The following is a 16498-nucleotide window of genomic DNA, read 5'->3' as shown; positions in this document are numbered from 1 at the left end:
AACTTGTTTACAAAATCTAAAACTGAAACAGTTTTCCATAATTATTATAGATGAGAAGTATACAGAAGTTTTCTTTCCGTCTTTTGGAAAACATTATGGAGAGTTTGGAGCCTAAGAATGTTAGATATAAAAGGAATTTTGTTTAGCAATTTTAGAAATAAAGAAATGAAACAAGAATAAAGAAGTGAAGGAAAAACGAAGATTAGAAAAGAAGGAAAAAATAAACACTTTTTAAAGTTAATTTCATTACGAAGAGAAACTGGGTTTTGGGAGGTTATTTTTAGGTAACAGATAGTGTTCTGATGATTATTGCATAAGTATTACGTATAGCATAAGTAAAGAAAGTGGTGATAAATATATTTATTGATTAGTGTTGATCATGAAATAAGAATTTATTCCTCTCGTCTCGAAAACAAGACGAAAAGTACATGCTGACATTCGAGACGAGACAAAAGAAACATGACAATACTCGTCTCGTAATCGAGAAGAAATGTTCCGGGTCTCGTCAGTAATTCTAGTTCACCCATGTCTTAAACCTCAAACACTGTTACGTGATTCATATTGTAGAAATTAGAAATTGATAAAGTAATTGTAGGAGCACTCTCCAATAATAAATATGATTTAAAAGTTATATCATACCCATTGTCGATTCCTCGTGACGCGGAGGGACTTCTAGATGGAATAGACTGGAATAGTGATGTCATTTCCGTCCCGTTACCATGGTGATCGCCATGTTTTTTTCTATACAAACGCGTGGAGCTAATGGAGCTAAAAAGCTTATTTCTAAAAGCTCCACATCCCTAAGTAATAAGGTAGAAATCGAATAGTTAATGTAAGCACAATTATCATGTAATCCACCATAAGAAGCAATTATACGCAATATAAACTCCCTAACGTGTAGATTGACAAACTGTCGGCACAGAGAAAGCTGTAAAAACATATGATTTTTAAAAAAGAAAAAAAGTCTTTTAGAATAATGTTAATTCTATTGGGGCATTTACACCTCTAATGTCTACTGTTTATTATGGGAGTGCACAATATTATTTCTAAGTATACATTACAAAAGAAAGAAAAGGCTACCCTTTAGAAATATTCAATCCAGACCATCAGTGGATATAGGTAACATCTTTTCGTATACGGTATTCTCTATCAACTTTAAAAAAAAAAATTTAGAAAACGTACAATAATTACACATCCAATTATGAATGGTTCAGTATTTATTTTTAACAACTGTTAAACAATAATCCTCTTCAAATTTGCAATAGTATATCATACTCATATTACTGAATCAAAAATTTTCCGGAATTACTTAAAGTTAATATCTGATTATGAACAGGGTAAGTACACTTTAAGGTTTAATTTTTAACCTGAAAATATAGAAATTCTCAAAATATACATCAGAGAGAAAATTTCACAAGACATGTGAACTCGCTAATTTCAGTGTCAATGCTTGTCATGCACGCTAATTAAACATATTTCTTTTCTAATTACCTTTTCTACCTTTTTTTTTTTCAGTTTCAATCATTAGAAATATTTAAAAAGAAACACAAGTATTTGTTCCACTCTAATGTTTGCAGTTCCGAAATATTTCATCACTGTTTTCGTTTTGCACATAGGTTCTTTAGGTATTTAGGCTACTTGTTGTTTAGGAAATAAAATGGCGATCACCATGGCAACGAGAAGGATGTTACGTCACACTATTTTAGTCTATTAAGAGAAAATCAAGGCATACATTTTGTATATCAATTTACGAAACAAAGCGAGACAAGAAAATCTTTCCAAGAATCGAGACGAGATGAGAAATATTTTTTCGAAAATCGAGAAGGCGAGACGAAAACTTTATTACACGTCCTGTCTCATCTTGTGGAAAACACGATTATTGGTTAATATTTCAGTGGCACGCTTTGTACGTCGTACTTGGCTAATGGTCGAAATGGCTGCAAGTAGTAATTGAAGAAATAAAGTTTAAAATGACTGTGGGCCAATGTAATTTAAAGTGAATGTTGCCCAGCTAAGATTTTTACGTAATTTATTCAACAGTTTCAATCTCACGCTTCCAATTACTCGTAGATATTATATTTTGATAATAGAGTTGATTGGCGAATGCTCGGCAAAGCGGCCAATTACTACGTAGGGTCAACGTTGGTAATTGATTTGATTGGCGAATGCTCGGCAAAATGCTTAATTAGTATGTAGGGCCTAGGTTGGCAATTGAGTTGACTGGCGAATGCTCGGTAAACGCCCAATCAGTATGTAGGGCCAACGTTGGCAATTGAGTTGATTGGCGAATCCTCGGCAAAATGCGAATTAGTACGTAGGGCCAACGTTGGCAATTGAGTTAGTTGCGAATGTTGGAGAAAGGGGCCAATTATAAGCAACGTTGGCAATTGAGTTGATTGGCGAGTGCTCAGCAAAGCGACCAATTATAAGGTAGAATCAACGTTGAGTATTGATTTGATTGGCAAGTGCTCGGCAAAGCAGTGGTCAATTACAACGTAGCACTAACGATCGTATTTGGCTTGACTATTGTTTCTCACAATTGGGTTTACTGCCTATGCTGCTAGAAACTACTCGAAAATCTCACTAGAAATTGACGTTTAAGACACTTGTCATTTGAACCATAAACGTTGTACATACTTGTCGACCTTAATTTCATAAGATTCCCAATATATTTAATCATTCATTTGAGACCAAGTTTTTGGTACGACTAAATTTGAAGCGAGTATGAACTTCATTGAGCCTAATTTGTCCTCCATCTCACAATATCTCATAACTCTTGAACTTAACAGTACAGGGTGCATCAAGAATCGATCGAAGCCATAGGCCAACTTCGTTATGAGTCAAAATACGGATAAAAGAATAGAAAGAGATTAAAATTGTTGGAAATAGGTTAATTTTCAATCAAAAATGGTGTTGTTGTTGTTTTCTTATTGCACCAGCCCCTTTGACTTCGTTTCCAGTTCAACAGGAACGTAAAGAAACGCACAACTAACACGAAGATCGTGTACATTGTTGTGTGAGGTCACCTAGAACACTTCAAATTCTTTTTTCATCCATGTTTCAACGTAGCTGTAGTGAGGATCCAAAGGAACAGTCTGCAGAAACTGGCAGCCTTGCTTTTTAACTTAACATAAGTCTATTTACCAGTTTGGAACTCAAACGGTTCGTTGGAAAAATTCCATCATTTTAGATTAAAAAACACCGATTTCCAATAACTTTCTATTTTTCTTTTCGTATCTTACTCATAATAGCGTTTGACCCCGGGTGTTTGATACACTTGACATATTGGTTCCTTCCAAATTGACAGTCAATGTGAAAGTAATTGATATGATCGCCTGAAGACCAAAGTTATCATGTTACCCATACTTCTAAATCTCATATGGAAGAAACACACACACACACACACACAAAAAAAAAAAAAAAACATTTCGGGTTCAAGATTCTTTGTTCTTTACCTGCAGGTGGTGCACTTTGTGGAGAGAACACCATCACAGTGTTCCCAATGGTGGTTGTAAAATCAAGGAAGCCATAGACTGTCTGCGTGACCAAAGATTCCGCCTTTGCTGCCTGGGTAGACTGCGAGGCCGCCTTCTGAGCTGCTGGGTTTACATACACGGGGGCAGGGCTCTGCGATGCTACCAGCCACACTGAAATATGAAACAAAAATCGTAAATATATATATAGTCGTTGATGTAGAATTAATTCAATTATTTGCTTAAAAGGGAATTTCCAACTTTACGTGCCCTAATTGTATTATTGGGAGCACGGTGGCTCGGTGTTTGAGCGCTTACCTCTTCTTGCGTAGAATCCCTGATTCGATCCCGACCAAGTAAGCTTCTCGTGGACAATATCGTGCCGTGGGTTGTGTCAGGGAACTCCTGTTTCCTCCCACTTTCTCATTACACCAATTTTTCCATCATCATTCACTTCAATTGAATTGAATTTTATTGCGTTCAGTGACCATTTACGTTGGCTGATTTACATTGGCGTTCAGTGACCACCTACATTGGCTGATTTACATTGGCGTTCAGTGACCACCTACATTGGCTGATTTACATTGGCGTTCAGTGACCACTTACATTCGCTGATTTACATTGGCGTTCAGTGACCACTTACACTGGTTGATTTACATTGGCGTTCAGTGACCACTTACATTGGCTGATTTACATTGGCGTTCAGTGACCACTTACATTGGCTGATTTACATTGGCGTTCAGTGACCACTTACATTGGCTGATTTACATTGGCGTTCAGTGACCACTTACATTGGCTGATTTACAATGGCGTTCAGTGACCACTTACATTGGCTGATTTACATTGGCGTTCAGTGACCACTTACATTGGCTGATTTACATTGGCGTTCAGTGACCACTTACATTGGTTGATTTACATTGGCGTTCAGTGACCACTTACATTGGCTGATTTACATTGGTGTTCAGTGACCACTTACATTGGCTGATTTACATTGGCGTTCAGTGACCACTTACATTGGCTGATTTACATTGGCGTTCAGTGACCACTTACATTGGCTGATTTACATTGGCGTTCAGTGACCACTTACATTGGCTGATTTACATTGGCGTTCAGTGACCACTTACATTGGCTGATTTACATTGGCGTTCAGTGACCACTTACATTGGCTGATTTACATTGGCGTTCAGTGACCACTTACATTGGCTGATTTACATTGGCGTTCAGTGACCACTTACATTGGCTGATTTACATTGGCGTTCAGTGACCACTTACACTGGTTGATTTACATTGGCGTTCAGTGACCATTTATATTGCCATATGGTATAGAATGTCAATGATGTGATTATACAAACATACTGTATATTCATATTATGCTAAAAACATAATTATTTTTACAATATTTCCTAGATGATGGAAAAACATGATAAAATATTGTGGTTTCCTCATACAGAAGACAGATTTTTTTTAATCAAATAGAAACATATAATATTGTCTTAATCATCCATCCCCCTTAGTCTGAAGGACATAATCCTGGAACGTTAAACTGAAAGATTACACTTCATTTTATTTCATACCCGTATTGATCCTTCGAAAGGATATGGTTCCATGAAATAGAGAATTTAGAAAGGTCACTTTAAAGTTTCAGTTCTCTTCTTTTTTTCTTTCTTTCTTCTTATAATTTTACTCTATTCGTCTAGTCAACTCCAAAACTGCTGCATTATCAACGGTGACTCTTTATGTTGGGACTTACACGTGAGCACAGGTTAGACTCACATTACACACTTTAAAATAGCTAGAGAGAGGTGAGTTCCATTGGCCGACTCTCCGCTAATTCATCCATAATAAAGCCCTATGGGAATATATGGGGAGCCATGTCTTGGTATCAGGACTGGATTAATCCATCTGGAGGCCCGGGGCTAGAAAAAAAAATGTGGGCTCTGCTCACTTCGCCTAGTACATTTTTGTGATAGTACAGTACGAAAGTTAAGGTGGATCACTAGGTATTCCCAATGCTATGCTAAACGCAGCTTAAATAGTGTGGTGTTGCCAGATAGCGTAGAGTGTTTACTGATGCCAGATAATAAAGGAAGTAATCATGGAATTCTGCTTGGATACTTACTAGAGAAATTAGTTTTCGATCCTTACCGCAATCCCGCTTCTCGAACTGTAACGCTAGAATCCAGGAATTTTCTTATTGTGACTACTACAGTAAACGTACAAATTTGGCAACAACGCATTATGGCGTTCTGCGCAAGTTTCGTCTCAAAATCTATTTCCTTAAATCTAAATTAATATTTAAATAAAATATGAAACATAACGTGAAAAACGCTCAAACAATATATCTATTTCGCAATAAGATCGTTACTTTAAAATACTTTACACATACAAATAAACATTTTGTAAAACTGAGCACTTCTGGTAAGATCTTACAGCAAGTGCCATCTTGTGTGCTCATTGCAAAACGAATCAAATATTTTCTTTTATTTGTTATATTTTTCGATATCAGGAGAGACAACCAAATAAATCAGTGTCTTGTGCTGTACCTGAAACATTACTCTATCTTATAGTACAATATTTATAATATGTAACGTTTTATTGCGCAGTAGTTAAGGCAATGAGCTAAAATATGTACTGACTTCCGGGTAGTGATCCACCTTTAGGGAATATGTTTCATATTTTTGGTCATATTTTATCTTATGATGATTGTATTTTGCATGATTCTTTTTTAGGCAGCCAGCTAAGATTTTGATCAGAGTGGAGGCCCGGGGCTACAGCCCGCCTAACCCCCCCCCCCTAATCCAGCTCTGCTTGGGATCAATTGGAGTTTTTGTAGTTTGTGATCGCATCAGGAATAAACAGTTGAACTGTTTAACATGAATTTTGGAACATACCACGTAGTTAGCACTAAATTCATTAATTAAAGGGATATCCTAATGGAAGTAGAGGTGGAGTCCAAAAATTATGCCAAAAATACAGTATCTCATGAGGGCGCGAAGCTAGGAAGATGAAACTCGGTCTATAAACTTGCTCCCGCTTAGTGTAATCGCTAACGCTCTAGCCTTTGGTGCGAGCGGTCCCGGGTTCTGCAAGTTTCCCGATGGAAACACTCGGTCGAAAAAGTGTAAAAGCTTTTTCAGTCCAACCATCCAGTCAGTGAGATTTCCTTGATTTTCCTCATTCGCACCAGGCAAATACCGGGATGGTGCCTACAAACAGGTTCCAGGCCGCTTCCCCAATCCTTTTTTTTTCCTTCCCTTTCCACAGACAGTATGATCGAAGAGGGACTTCATCCTTTATATATAACGGGCTAACATGGCCGTAAATGCCGAAAGACCAGAAATCTAAATCCTAATCCTAATCGATCTATAAACTCCTCATTATAGTGAAGAAAAAAGGGGACTCGTGAATCAAGGTTTTCGAAAATTTCCGTATTAAGCAGAGAGTGGGAAATATTTATATTTCTTCACCAGACTAAAATTAACATTGACCGTGTGTCTCTGTGATCACATCAGAAGAAAATGGCCAAACCGTACAAAATGAAGTTTTGAACATAGTTACTATCTACCTCAAGCTGAGTTTTTATCACGTCATTTTGATTAATGAGTGCAACCTAAGGAAACAGAGGAATTCAAAATTTATCCTTAAAATATAGTATTTTAACTGTTTTTATCATTAAAATTTTATTGTAATACACATAGAAAGGGAGAAAAAAGTTCAAATTTTTGTATGGCCCTATTGCAATATATCCCTTCTCATATTGAGAACATCCCACATCAGTGAAAAAAACCGCGTGTTTCGGCACAAGCACCAGCAACAAGACGACGGATGTCATCACCACCGACGGAACACGAACACATACGAAGAGGACTCCTTCGACCCCTCCACAAGCTCCGCCTTTGAAGACTGGCTATATAAACGGACACCTAGAAGCAGAAGTCATCAGTTGTTAACTAGTCATTTTCTACCTATCTTCGAGTGCAACTGGCAACTGATTAAATTATAGGCCTACCTAACTTAGAAGAAAGAAGTTTTAGAGACAAATACAAAACTACTTATTTGTAATCTTTTCTACAAACTGTATAAATATCTTTTCATAATAAAAGGTGAAGGGGGGAAACTCATGTACCGTTATTCTACTGAATATTACACTATTGTATCTGTGGAAGAGAAGGCGTTTCAGCTAGTATTATTTATATTTGATTATTAAACATTAAAATTCATCATCATAATCATTATCATAGGTACTCTGTTATTATTGGTAGGTCACTTGCAGCAACTGCTCCACGATCCTCCGCTAACCTTCTTCGTCTTCACGTACGATTTTTGTTCTGTTTTGATATCGTCCATTAATTGTAGTCTCCTTCGCGTCCCCTCCCTCTCTTTCCTGCGACCATACTCTCTAGCACGTCCCTCGATACAGTTTCTTTTTGGTCAATATCCCCAACCAGTTGCTCTTTCTTTTCTTAATAATATTTAAAATTATTTTCCCCCCACTACCATTTATAATACTCTCTCATTCGTTTTCTTCTCGACCCACCTAATTCTCTCCATTCTTCTCCACACCCACATTTCGAAAGCTTCCATTAGTTTTTCATCATTTTTGCGTAATGTTCATGTTTCTGACCCATACAGTATAGTACTGTACAGGAAGCATTTTATGAGTCTTTTTCTCAACAAAATTAATATCAGAAAATTTAATTTTTATGTAAATAATAAGGAACATTTAAGTAGATTTGAAAATTTCGTCATTAAAAATCCAGTTTATTTCAAACACACACACAAAAAAAGAGATCATTCCTCATATGAATGAATGAACTACAAAACAAAGAACGCTCAGGTATTCAACAGCGTTAAAATAAAGTAAAATTTATCGTTTTCAATACCACAGGCACAATTTTTTTTTCGCTACTTGAGATTCTTTTTTTTTTTTTTTTTTTTTTTTTTTTTTTTAAAGAAGATAAGATTTTTAAAAAGAATTGGAGAGCAGAACTGCTTCGTTATTTTCAGATCAAACTTTATTCGTGTTCAAACCGTAGCATTGTTTTGTAAGATTTTTTCTCCCATTTTATATTGTTGTTCTTCGTACAATTTGGGATTTAGCTTTTGAACGAAAGCAAACTCTGTTTTATTGTGTGCTTCTATTGGGTTCCTATCCTTTCACGAAAGGTCATCAGACGACCAAAAAAGAAGCCGCTTGCCATCACCTGAGCAAAGAAGGAAACAAACTCACCCCCTTTCGGAATGGAAAGAGGTTGACTCGAAAAGGAGATTTTGATGGGGGAATGAATGGTATTAGGAGGCAACGAGCCAAAGAAATCCCATCAAATGGAAAAGTGGACGATGCACACTGTTGCTAAGTAACAGATTGAATTCTACAGTGTTGCCAGGCAGTTCCCTGCCTCATCTTTCTCTCTTTCTTCTCCTTCTTCTCGCTGTTAACAACCACCCTTGGAGACAGAGAATGAAGTTTCTGATAAAAGGGTTTTAACTCCTTGTGTCTGTGCCCAATATTGTCCCCTTTTATATGTCCATTGGCCGGCTAATATATTCAAATTAAAAGACCTTAGGAATTGAAAGTTTGAAGCAAATTGATTTCAATTTCCAGCCTCGTCCAATCGCCTTTTATCTAATAGAACAAAGAAAATTCTCGTCTTGTCAAGAAAGAGTACAAAGTCGTAGAAATTAAGGTTGTGTTCTGTAAATCAAATTGATTTGTTCGAAATAAGAATAGAGATTGGAAAGTAGCTTTACAAAATAGTAACTGAGCACAGCAATATTACTTTTTAAAGAAAAGAAATTGATTACAAATAATAATTACTTTTTAAAGAAAAGAAATTGATTATAAGTAATATTACATTTTAAAGAAAACAAATTGAATACAAGTAATGTTACTTTTAAAAGAAAAGAAATTGATTTTAAGCAATAGGTCTATTGCTTTTTAAAGTAAAGAAATGGATTACAAGTAATATTACTTTTTAAAGGAAACAAATTGATTACAAGTAATGTTACTTTTAAAAGCAAAGAAATTGATTTCAAGTAATATTACTTTTTAAAGAAAAGAAAAAATGAAATGAAAGTTTTAAGTTTTACGTTCCACGGTTATGCCGGCTAGGCTAAAGGAGACGGTGATGATGAGTAATGAATGAAATTGTGGAATGAAGAAAGTGGGAGGAAACGGGAGAACCCCGAGGAAACCCACGCATGCGGTATTTGTCCACCCCAAAGTTCACTTGGCGGGAGCAGGGTTAGAATCCAGGACCCCATGTACCAGAGAATAGGTTAAAAGTAATATTACTTTTTTAAAGAAAATAATTTGATTACAAATAATAATTACTTTTGATTACAAATAATAACTACTATTTAAAGAAAAGAAATTAATTACAAGTAATAATTACACAAAATTACACAATATTATAGGCGTTTAACACAAACAAAAATTGTCCGAATATGAGACATACATTAATCGATAGTTCTTACTGAGTAGAACAAATCAAAGGTACTCGAACTCATGAGGTCGGCGCTCATGAGTTAAAATCTCACGCTCTCTCGACTTCACCCTCACGAAGTGAGCGTGAGCTTGAGTGAGCGCTAGTTCCAAATCATGGTGTGGCTGTGATGTCGGCATGATGTGAGTGTGAAGTTGGATAAGCGTGAGATCGAAAGGATGTTGTGAGCATGAGATTGAGTGAGCGTGATGTCTAAAGTATGTTGTGAGCGTGAGTTCAAGTAAACTTGATGTTGAGATGATGATATGAGCGTGATGTCAAGACGATGTTATGAGCGTGAGGCTGAGTGAGCATGATGTCAAAATAATGATGTGAGCATAATCAGTGAGCGTGATGTCGAGACGTTGCTGTGAGTGTGAGGTCGAGTTAGTTGGGTTGACGATGTAAGTGAGGTCGAATAAGCATGATGTCGAGACGACGTGAGTGTGAGGTCGAGTGAGCCTGATGTTGGATTGACGAGATTGACGATGTGTGCATGAGGTCTAGTGAAGATGATGTCGAAATATTGTGAGCGTGAGGTCGAATGGATGTGATGTTGAGATGATGATGTGAGCGTGATAACGAGACAATATTATAAGCGTCAGGTTGAGTGAGCATGATGCCGGAAGGATATTGTGAGCGTGATGTCGAGATGATTCTTGAGCGTGAGGTCGAGTTAGCGTGATGTCGGGTTGACGATGTAAGTGTGAGTCCGAAATGATGATGTGAGCGTGAGTTTGAGTGAGGTTTGTTCAAAGTGGGCACCCTTGAAACAACATGATATTCGTCAGTATGCGTAAAAGCTGTAGTTACTATGGAAGTGCCTAAACAGAAATGTAACTTAATTAATTTTACAGGAAAGCAATAACCTACAGTGGAAATTATATAAAAATGTTTATTGTTTTCGAGTTCACATATTTGTAGAAAATTTTTAGTGCTCTAGTTAGTATGGAAATGTTTAAAATTTATGTTACTAAATTTGAATCAAACGAACAATTAAATAGAAACGTAATTTATTTTACAGCAAAACAATAAACTAGAGTGAACACTATGTGAAAATGTTGTATCACCTTCCAGATCATATAGTTGCACGAAATTTTGAGAGCCCTAGTTAGCATGAAAGCGTTGAAGTTTAAATTAGTAGATTTATTTCAAACAAACAAAAAACTAACTAACTTTATTGCCTATTGAACCCGGAGGTTCAATGCCGCATTCACAAAACAATCTCCATTGACTTCTATCCTTAGCCAACTGGATCCAGTTTCTACTTTGTATTCCTATGTCTGCGAGATCCACCTTAATATTGTCCTCCCATCTGTGCCTAGATCTTCCTAATGGTCGTTTTCCGATTGGCCTCCCAGTCAAGACTTTGAAAGCATTTCTATTTTCTTCTATTCTGGCTACATGATCTGCCCACCTGAGCCTCCAAGACTTGATGACCCCAAGAAGGTTTAGTAAGCGGCATAAATTATGCAGTTCTTTGTTATGAAGTTTTCGTCATTCTCCATTCCCGTTTCTCTTGTGTCTAAAAATTCGTTTCAGGATTTTGTTCCCAAATACTTTCAGTCTACATTCTTCTCTTAAACTAAGAAACCATGTTTTACAACCATGCAGCACAACGTTCGTGATTATCATTTTATATATTTTAAGCTTCAAATTCCTCGACAGAATTCGGGACGAGAAAAGATTTTGAACTGAATAATAACACGATGTCGGAGGCGCGGTAGCTCAGTGGTAGAGCGTTCACCTCCGGTGCTTGGGGTCCCTGATTCGACCCCAGCTCGCGCCGTGTGGACTTTGTGGTGGACAAACACCGTGCTCATGGGTTTTCTCGGGGTTCTCCCGTTTCCTCCCACTTTCTTCATTCCACCATCTCACTCATTTCTCATTATCACCGTCTCCTTTAGCCTAACCGGCATAACCGTGGGACGTAAAACTTTAAAGATTTCATTTCATTTCAATAACACGAATTCCTTGCTATTAGTCAGCATTTAATTTGTTCGTGAATATGATTTTGGTTTGTAAATATTGATCCTAGATATTTGAAAGTATCAAGTTTGTCGAAAGTTTATATATAATGCAGGGATGCAAATAACCACTCGCCCGGGGCGAGTGGTTCATCGGTGCGGGCGAGTTATTATAACTATGTATATTAACACATCCATAATTTACAGCATTACGAACCTGACGAACTTTCAGGTATTTAGTTTTCTCGTTTTCTCTGCATTTACTTCTAAACCGATGTTCCTGCAAGCATTTAATAAGACCTCTGGATTTCTTTCTATTATTCTCCTATCATCCATTACTATATCAACAACAATTAAACAGAAACGTAACTTAATTTATTTTACGGTAAAGCAATAAGCTAGAGTGAAAACTATGTGAAAATATTGTATCTTTTCGAGTTTACACAGTGCCGTGTCATAGAAAATCAACGCTCGGGGTGAGAGTGTACGACGGTGCCCTCGTACATTTGAGTGAGATGAACAGACGAACCACGAAACGCCATAATGGTTGGCGCGAAGCGTAAAAATTTTTCAAAAATAAACCCTGTTTTCTTTCCCTTGATTTTGAGCACTTTTTATTACTTTTTTCCTTCCATTTTATGTATATGCACATGCATTTTCCTAACATGAGTAACATTATAGGACCATTTTCCGAAGCAGGAAGAGGATTTAAGTAATTAAAGTAATATTAAAAGTAATTTTACCTCTCTCTTTTTTCTTTCATTTTTTTCTCCCCTACCGAATTTTGCGCCCCCTTACTTCGGCGCCCGGGGCCGGCGTCCCGCTAGCTCCCCATCCCCATGGCACGGCACTGAGTTCACACATCTGTACAAAATGTCAGAAGTCTTTTTAGTATAGAAGTAAAATTAAAGTTGAAAAATTTGAATCTAACAAACAAATACGAAACACAGAAAAGTGACCTAGTACAAGAATTAAATGAGTAATAGGGTCTAACATCATAATAATAAGTTACGATTACTTTAAAAAAAAAAAAGAAAGAAAGTTAAATCAGTATATTACAAGGAAAGTAGAAAGTAATCTAAAATATCGTACTGTTAGGCATAATCATAAAAGGTAACTAAATGTCATAGCATTTTCGTGCTCGAGATAATGAACGTGTTGTGAAAGCCTATGTTAAAAAAAAAAAAAAAAAAAAAAAAGCATTGGCTGGAAGTTAGCTTAATTTTAATTGAGGTAGACGTGGAGTAAATCTCCGCAGCAGAAATTATGAAAACCTTCTTGTATGCATAGTGTGAGGTCCTTGAGATTATCTTTGAAGCGAAAAATCTTTTCATAAAATGGCGCATGGAACGACAAATTACCAGTGCTTCAGCGGATGAAAGGTAAAATGGATTATAAGCAATTTTTCTTTTTTCGTTTCGTCAAGATCAGGGTGACTTGAGCTCACAGAAGATGTTAGCTATACAAAAGACTAATATTATCATAGCGGCCTTGATTGTATAGCGTGATCATGCTGAATGTAAAAAAATAACAACTTCGAGCAAGTGTTGCCATCAAATACTATACTAGCTAAATCCAATTTGGGAACAGCAAACGCTTCGTGCATCACAGTAATTCCTAATAGTAAAAAGTCGCACTAGTAGATGTCGCTGTCTGCGCTATTCCTGTCTACCTAACGCCAATAATTGTAGCCCTCTGCACTATCCTTGTCTATCTGGCGCTAATAGATATCGGTCCCTGCGTTATCCTTGCTATCCTTGCCTACGTGAAGTTTATAGTTGTAGCTCTCTGCGCTATCATTGTCTACGTAACGCTAGTAGTTGTCGCTCCCTGCGCTATCCTTGTCTACTTGACGCTAATAGATGTCACTCCCTGCGCTATCCTTATTTACTTGAAGCCAATAAATCTCATTTTCTGCGCTATCCTTGTCTACCTAACGCTAGTAGTTGTCACTCCCTTCTCTATCCTTGTCTACTTAACGCTAATAGATGTCACTTCCTGCGCTATCCTTACCTACTTGAAGCCAATAAATCTCATTCTCTGCGCTATCCTTGTGTACTTGACGCTAATAGATGTCACTCCCTGCGCTATTCTTGTCTACCTAATGCTAACAGATGTCACTCCCTGCGCTGTCCTTGCCTACCTGACGCTTATAGTTGTAGCCCTCTGCACTATCCTTGTCTATCTGACGCTAATAGATATCGGTCCCTGCGCTATCCTTGCTATCCTTGCCTACGTGAAGTTTATAATTGTAGCTCTCTTCGCTATCATTGTCTACTTAACGCTAATAGATGTCACTCCCTGCGCTATCCTTATCCACTTGAAGCCAATAAATCTCATTCTCTGCGCTATCCTTGTGTACTTGACGCTAATAGATGTCACTCCCTGCGCTATTCTTGTCTACCTAACGCTAACAGATGTCACTCCCTGCGCTATCCTTGTCTATCTAACGCTAATAGATGTCGCTCCCTGCGCTATCCTTGCCTACCTGACGCTTATAGTTGTAGCTCTCTGCGCTATCCTTCTCTACTTAACGCTAGTAGTTGTCGCTCCCTGCGCTATCCTTGTCTACTTGAAGCTAATAAATCTCATTCTCTGCGCTATCCCTGTGTGCTTGACGCTAATAGATGTCACTTCCTGCGCTATTCTTGTCTACCTAATGCTAATAGATGTCACTCCCTGCGCTGTCCTTGCCTACCTGACGCTTATAGTTGTAGCTCTCTGCGCTATCCTTCTCTACTTAACGCTAGTAGTTGTCGCTCCCTGCGCTATCCTTGTCTACTTGAAGCTAATAAATCTCATTCTCTGCGCTATCCTTGTGTGCTTGACGCTAATAGATGTCACTTCCTGCGCTATCCTTGTCTACCTAATGCTAATAGATGTCGCTCCCTGCGCTATCCTTGCCTACCTGACGCTTATAGTTGTAGCTCTCTGCGCTATCCTTCTCTACTTAACGCTAGTAGTTGTCGCTCCCTGCGCTATCCTTGTCTACTTGAAGCTAATAAATCTCATTCTCTGCGCTATCCTTGTGTACTTGACGCTAATAGATGTCACTCCCTGCGCTATTCTTGTCTACCTAATGCTAACAGATGTCACTCCCTGCGCTGTCCTTGCCTACCTGACGCTTATAGTTGTAGCCTTCTGCACTATCCTTGTCTATCTGACGCTAATAGATATCGGTCCCTGCGCTATCCTTGCTATCCTTGCCTACGTGAAGTTTATAGTTGTAGCTCTCTGCGCTATCATTGTCTACTTAACGCTAGTAGTTGTCGCTCCCTGCGCTATCCTTGTCTACTTGACGCTAATAGATGTCACTCCCTGCGCTATCCTTATCCACTTGAAGCCAATAAATCTCATTCTCTGCGCTATCCTTGTGTACTTGACGCTAATAGATGTCACTCCCTGCGCTATTCTTGTCTACCTAACGCTAACAGATGTCACTCCCTGCGCTATCCTTGTCTATCTAACGCTAATAGATGTCGCTCCCTGCGCTATCCTTGCCTACCTGACGCTTATAGTTGTAGCTCTCTGCGCTATCCTTCTCTACTTAACGCTAGTAGTTGTCGCTCCCTGCGCTATCCTTGTCTACTTGAAGCTAATAAATCTCATTCTCTGCGCTATCCTTGTGTGCTTGACGCTAATAGATGTCACTTCCTGCGCTATCCTTGTCTACCTAACGCTAATAGATGTCACTCCCTGCGCTATCCTTGTCTACCTAACGCTAATAGATGTCACTCCCTGCGCTATATTTGCCTACTTGGCGCTTATTGATGTTTTTGACGAGTGAAAGATTTGCCGATTTAAAACCATTACTACGATTCAATTGCAACTTAAAAAACATACTGTTTCAATTTATTTCAAAAATAGGACAATAATCTTAACCGTATTTGACTACTTATAATTATTATTTCTGAACTAATACAATTATGACAATTTCATTGCAGCTTAGTCTGTATAATTTCCATTTATTATTTTTAAATGAATAGTGATGATATCGAGCATAAACATGGTATGTTGTTTATTATTAGGACAAAAGCCGTAACCATATTTAAATTTGAGCATTAGTATTTGTCTAACAACATGTTATTTTGGTGAATAAAATAATAAATAAGTAAATTAATTAAATATAAATAATTAGAGCTTAAATACGATTTTAATCTATAATGTACAACTGACTGAATGCTTTGGCAAAACTAATCTATTTATAAAAAGAATTATTAAGATTAGCATACCGTTAAAGTAATGCAGTTAAAGTAGTTAGTCTGTAGTTAAAGTTTGTGGTAAAGTTTGTAATTAAAGTAATGCATTTTTCATTAGTTTTTATTTAAACATGAAACTTAGCGATGTTTGAATACAAATGGCAAAATCTCAGTGCAAAAGATTTGTTTATGACTGAAATGCCCGTTCTTCGCACGCCAAAATAATGTTTATGCAAAATACTTGAAAATAAAGGACGGAATAGAACAAATAACGACATATAACGCATTCGACATAGCCTCTGTTTGAAACGAATATTTTTCGCATTTGAAGCCTTTCACCGTAGTATACCAATTCAATGAGTGTTACTCCTGAT

The 16498-nt window shown here is 37.4% G+C and overlaps 1 protein-coding gene across 2 annotated transcripts in view; it reads right to left on the bottom strand.

Annotated features, from left to right (window-relative positions):
• LOC145670388 (uncharacterized) overlaps positions 1-16498 on the bottom strand; it is a 382033-nt gene that overhangs the window by 17297 nt on the left and 348238 nt on the right. For both annotated transcript variants that reach the window (XM_081739007.1, XM_081739008.1), the window contains exon 5: positions 3456-3647. In XM_081739007.1, the coding sequence (XP_081595133.1) occupies positions 3456-3647 (192 nt within the window). The remainder of the gene's footprint in view (positions 1-3455; positions 3648-16498) is intronic.

Source organism: Thermobia domestica, chromosome 14 (genome assembly GCF_964235325.1).
Source record: "Thermobia domestica chromosome 14, izTheDome1.hap1.1, whole genome shotgun sequence".
Taxonomy (NCBI): Eukaryota; Metazoa; Arthropoda; class Insecta; order Zygentoma; family Lepismatidae; genus Thermobia; species Thermobia domestica.
The sequence above is the reverse complement of the archived record's forward strand: the minus strand, read 5'-3'. Positions and strand labels throughout refer to the sequence as shown.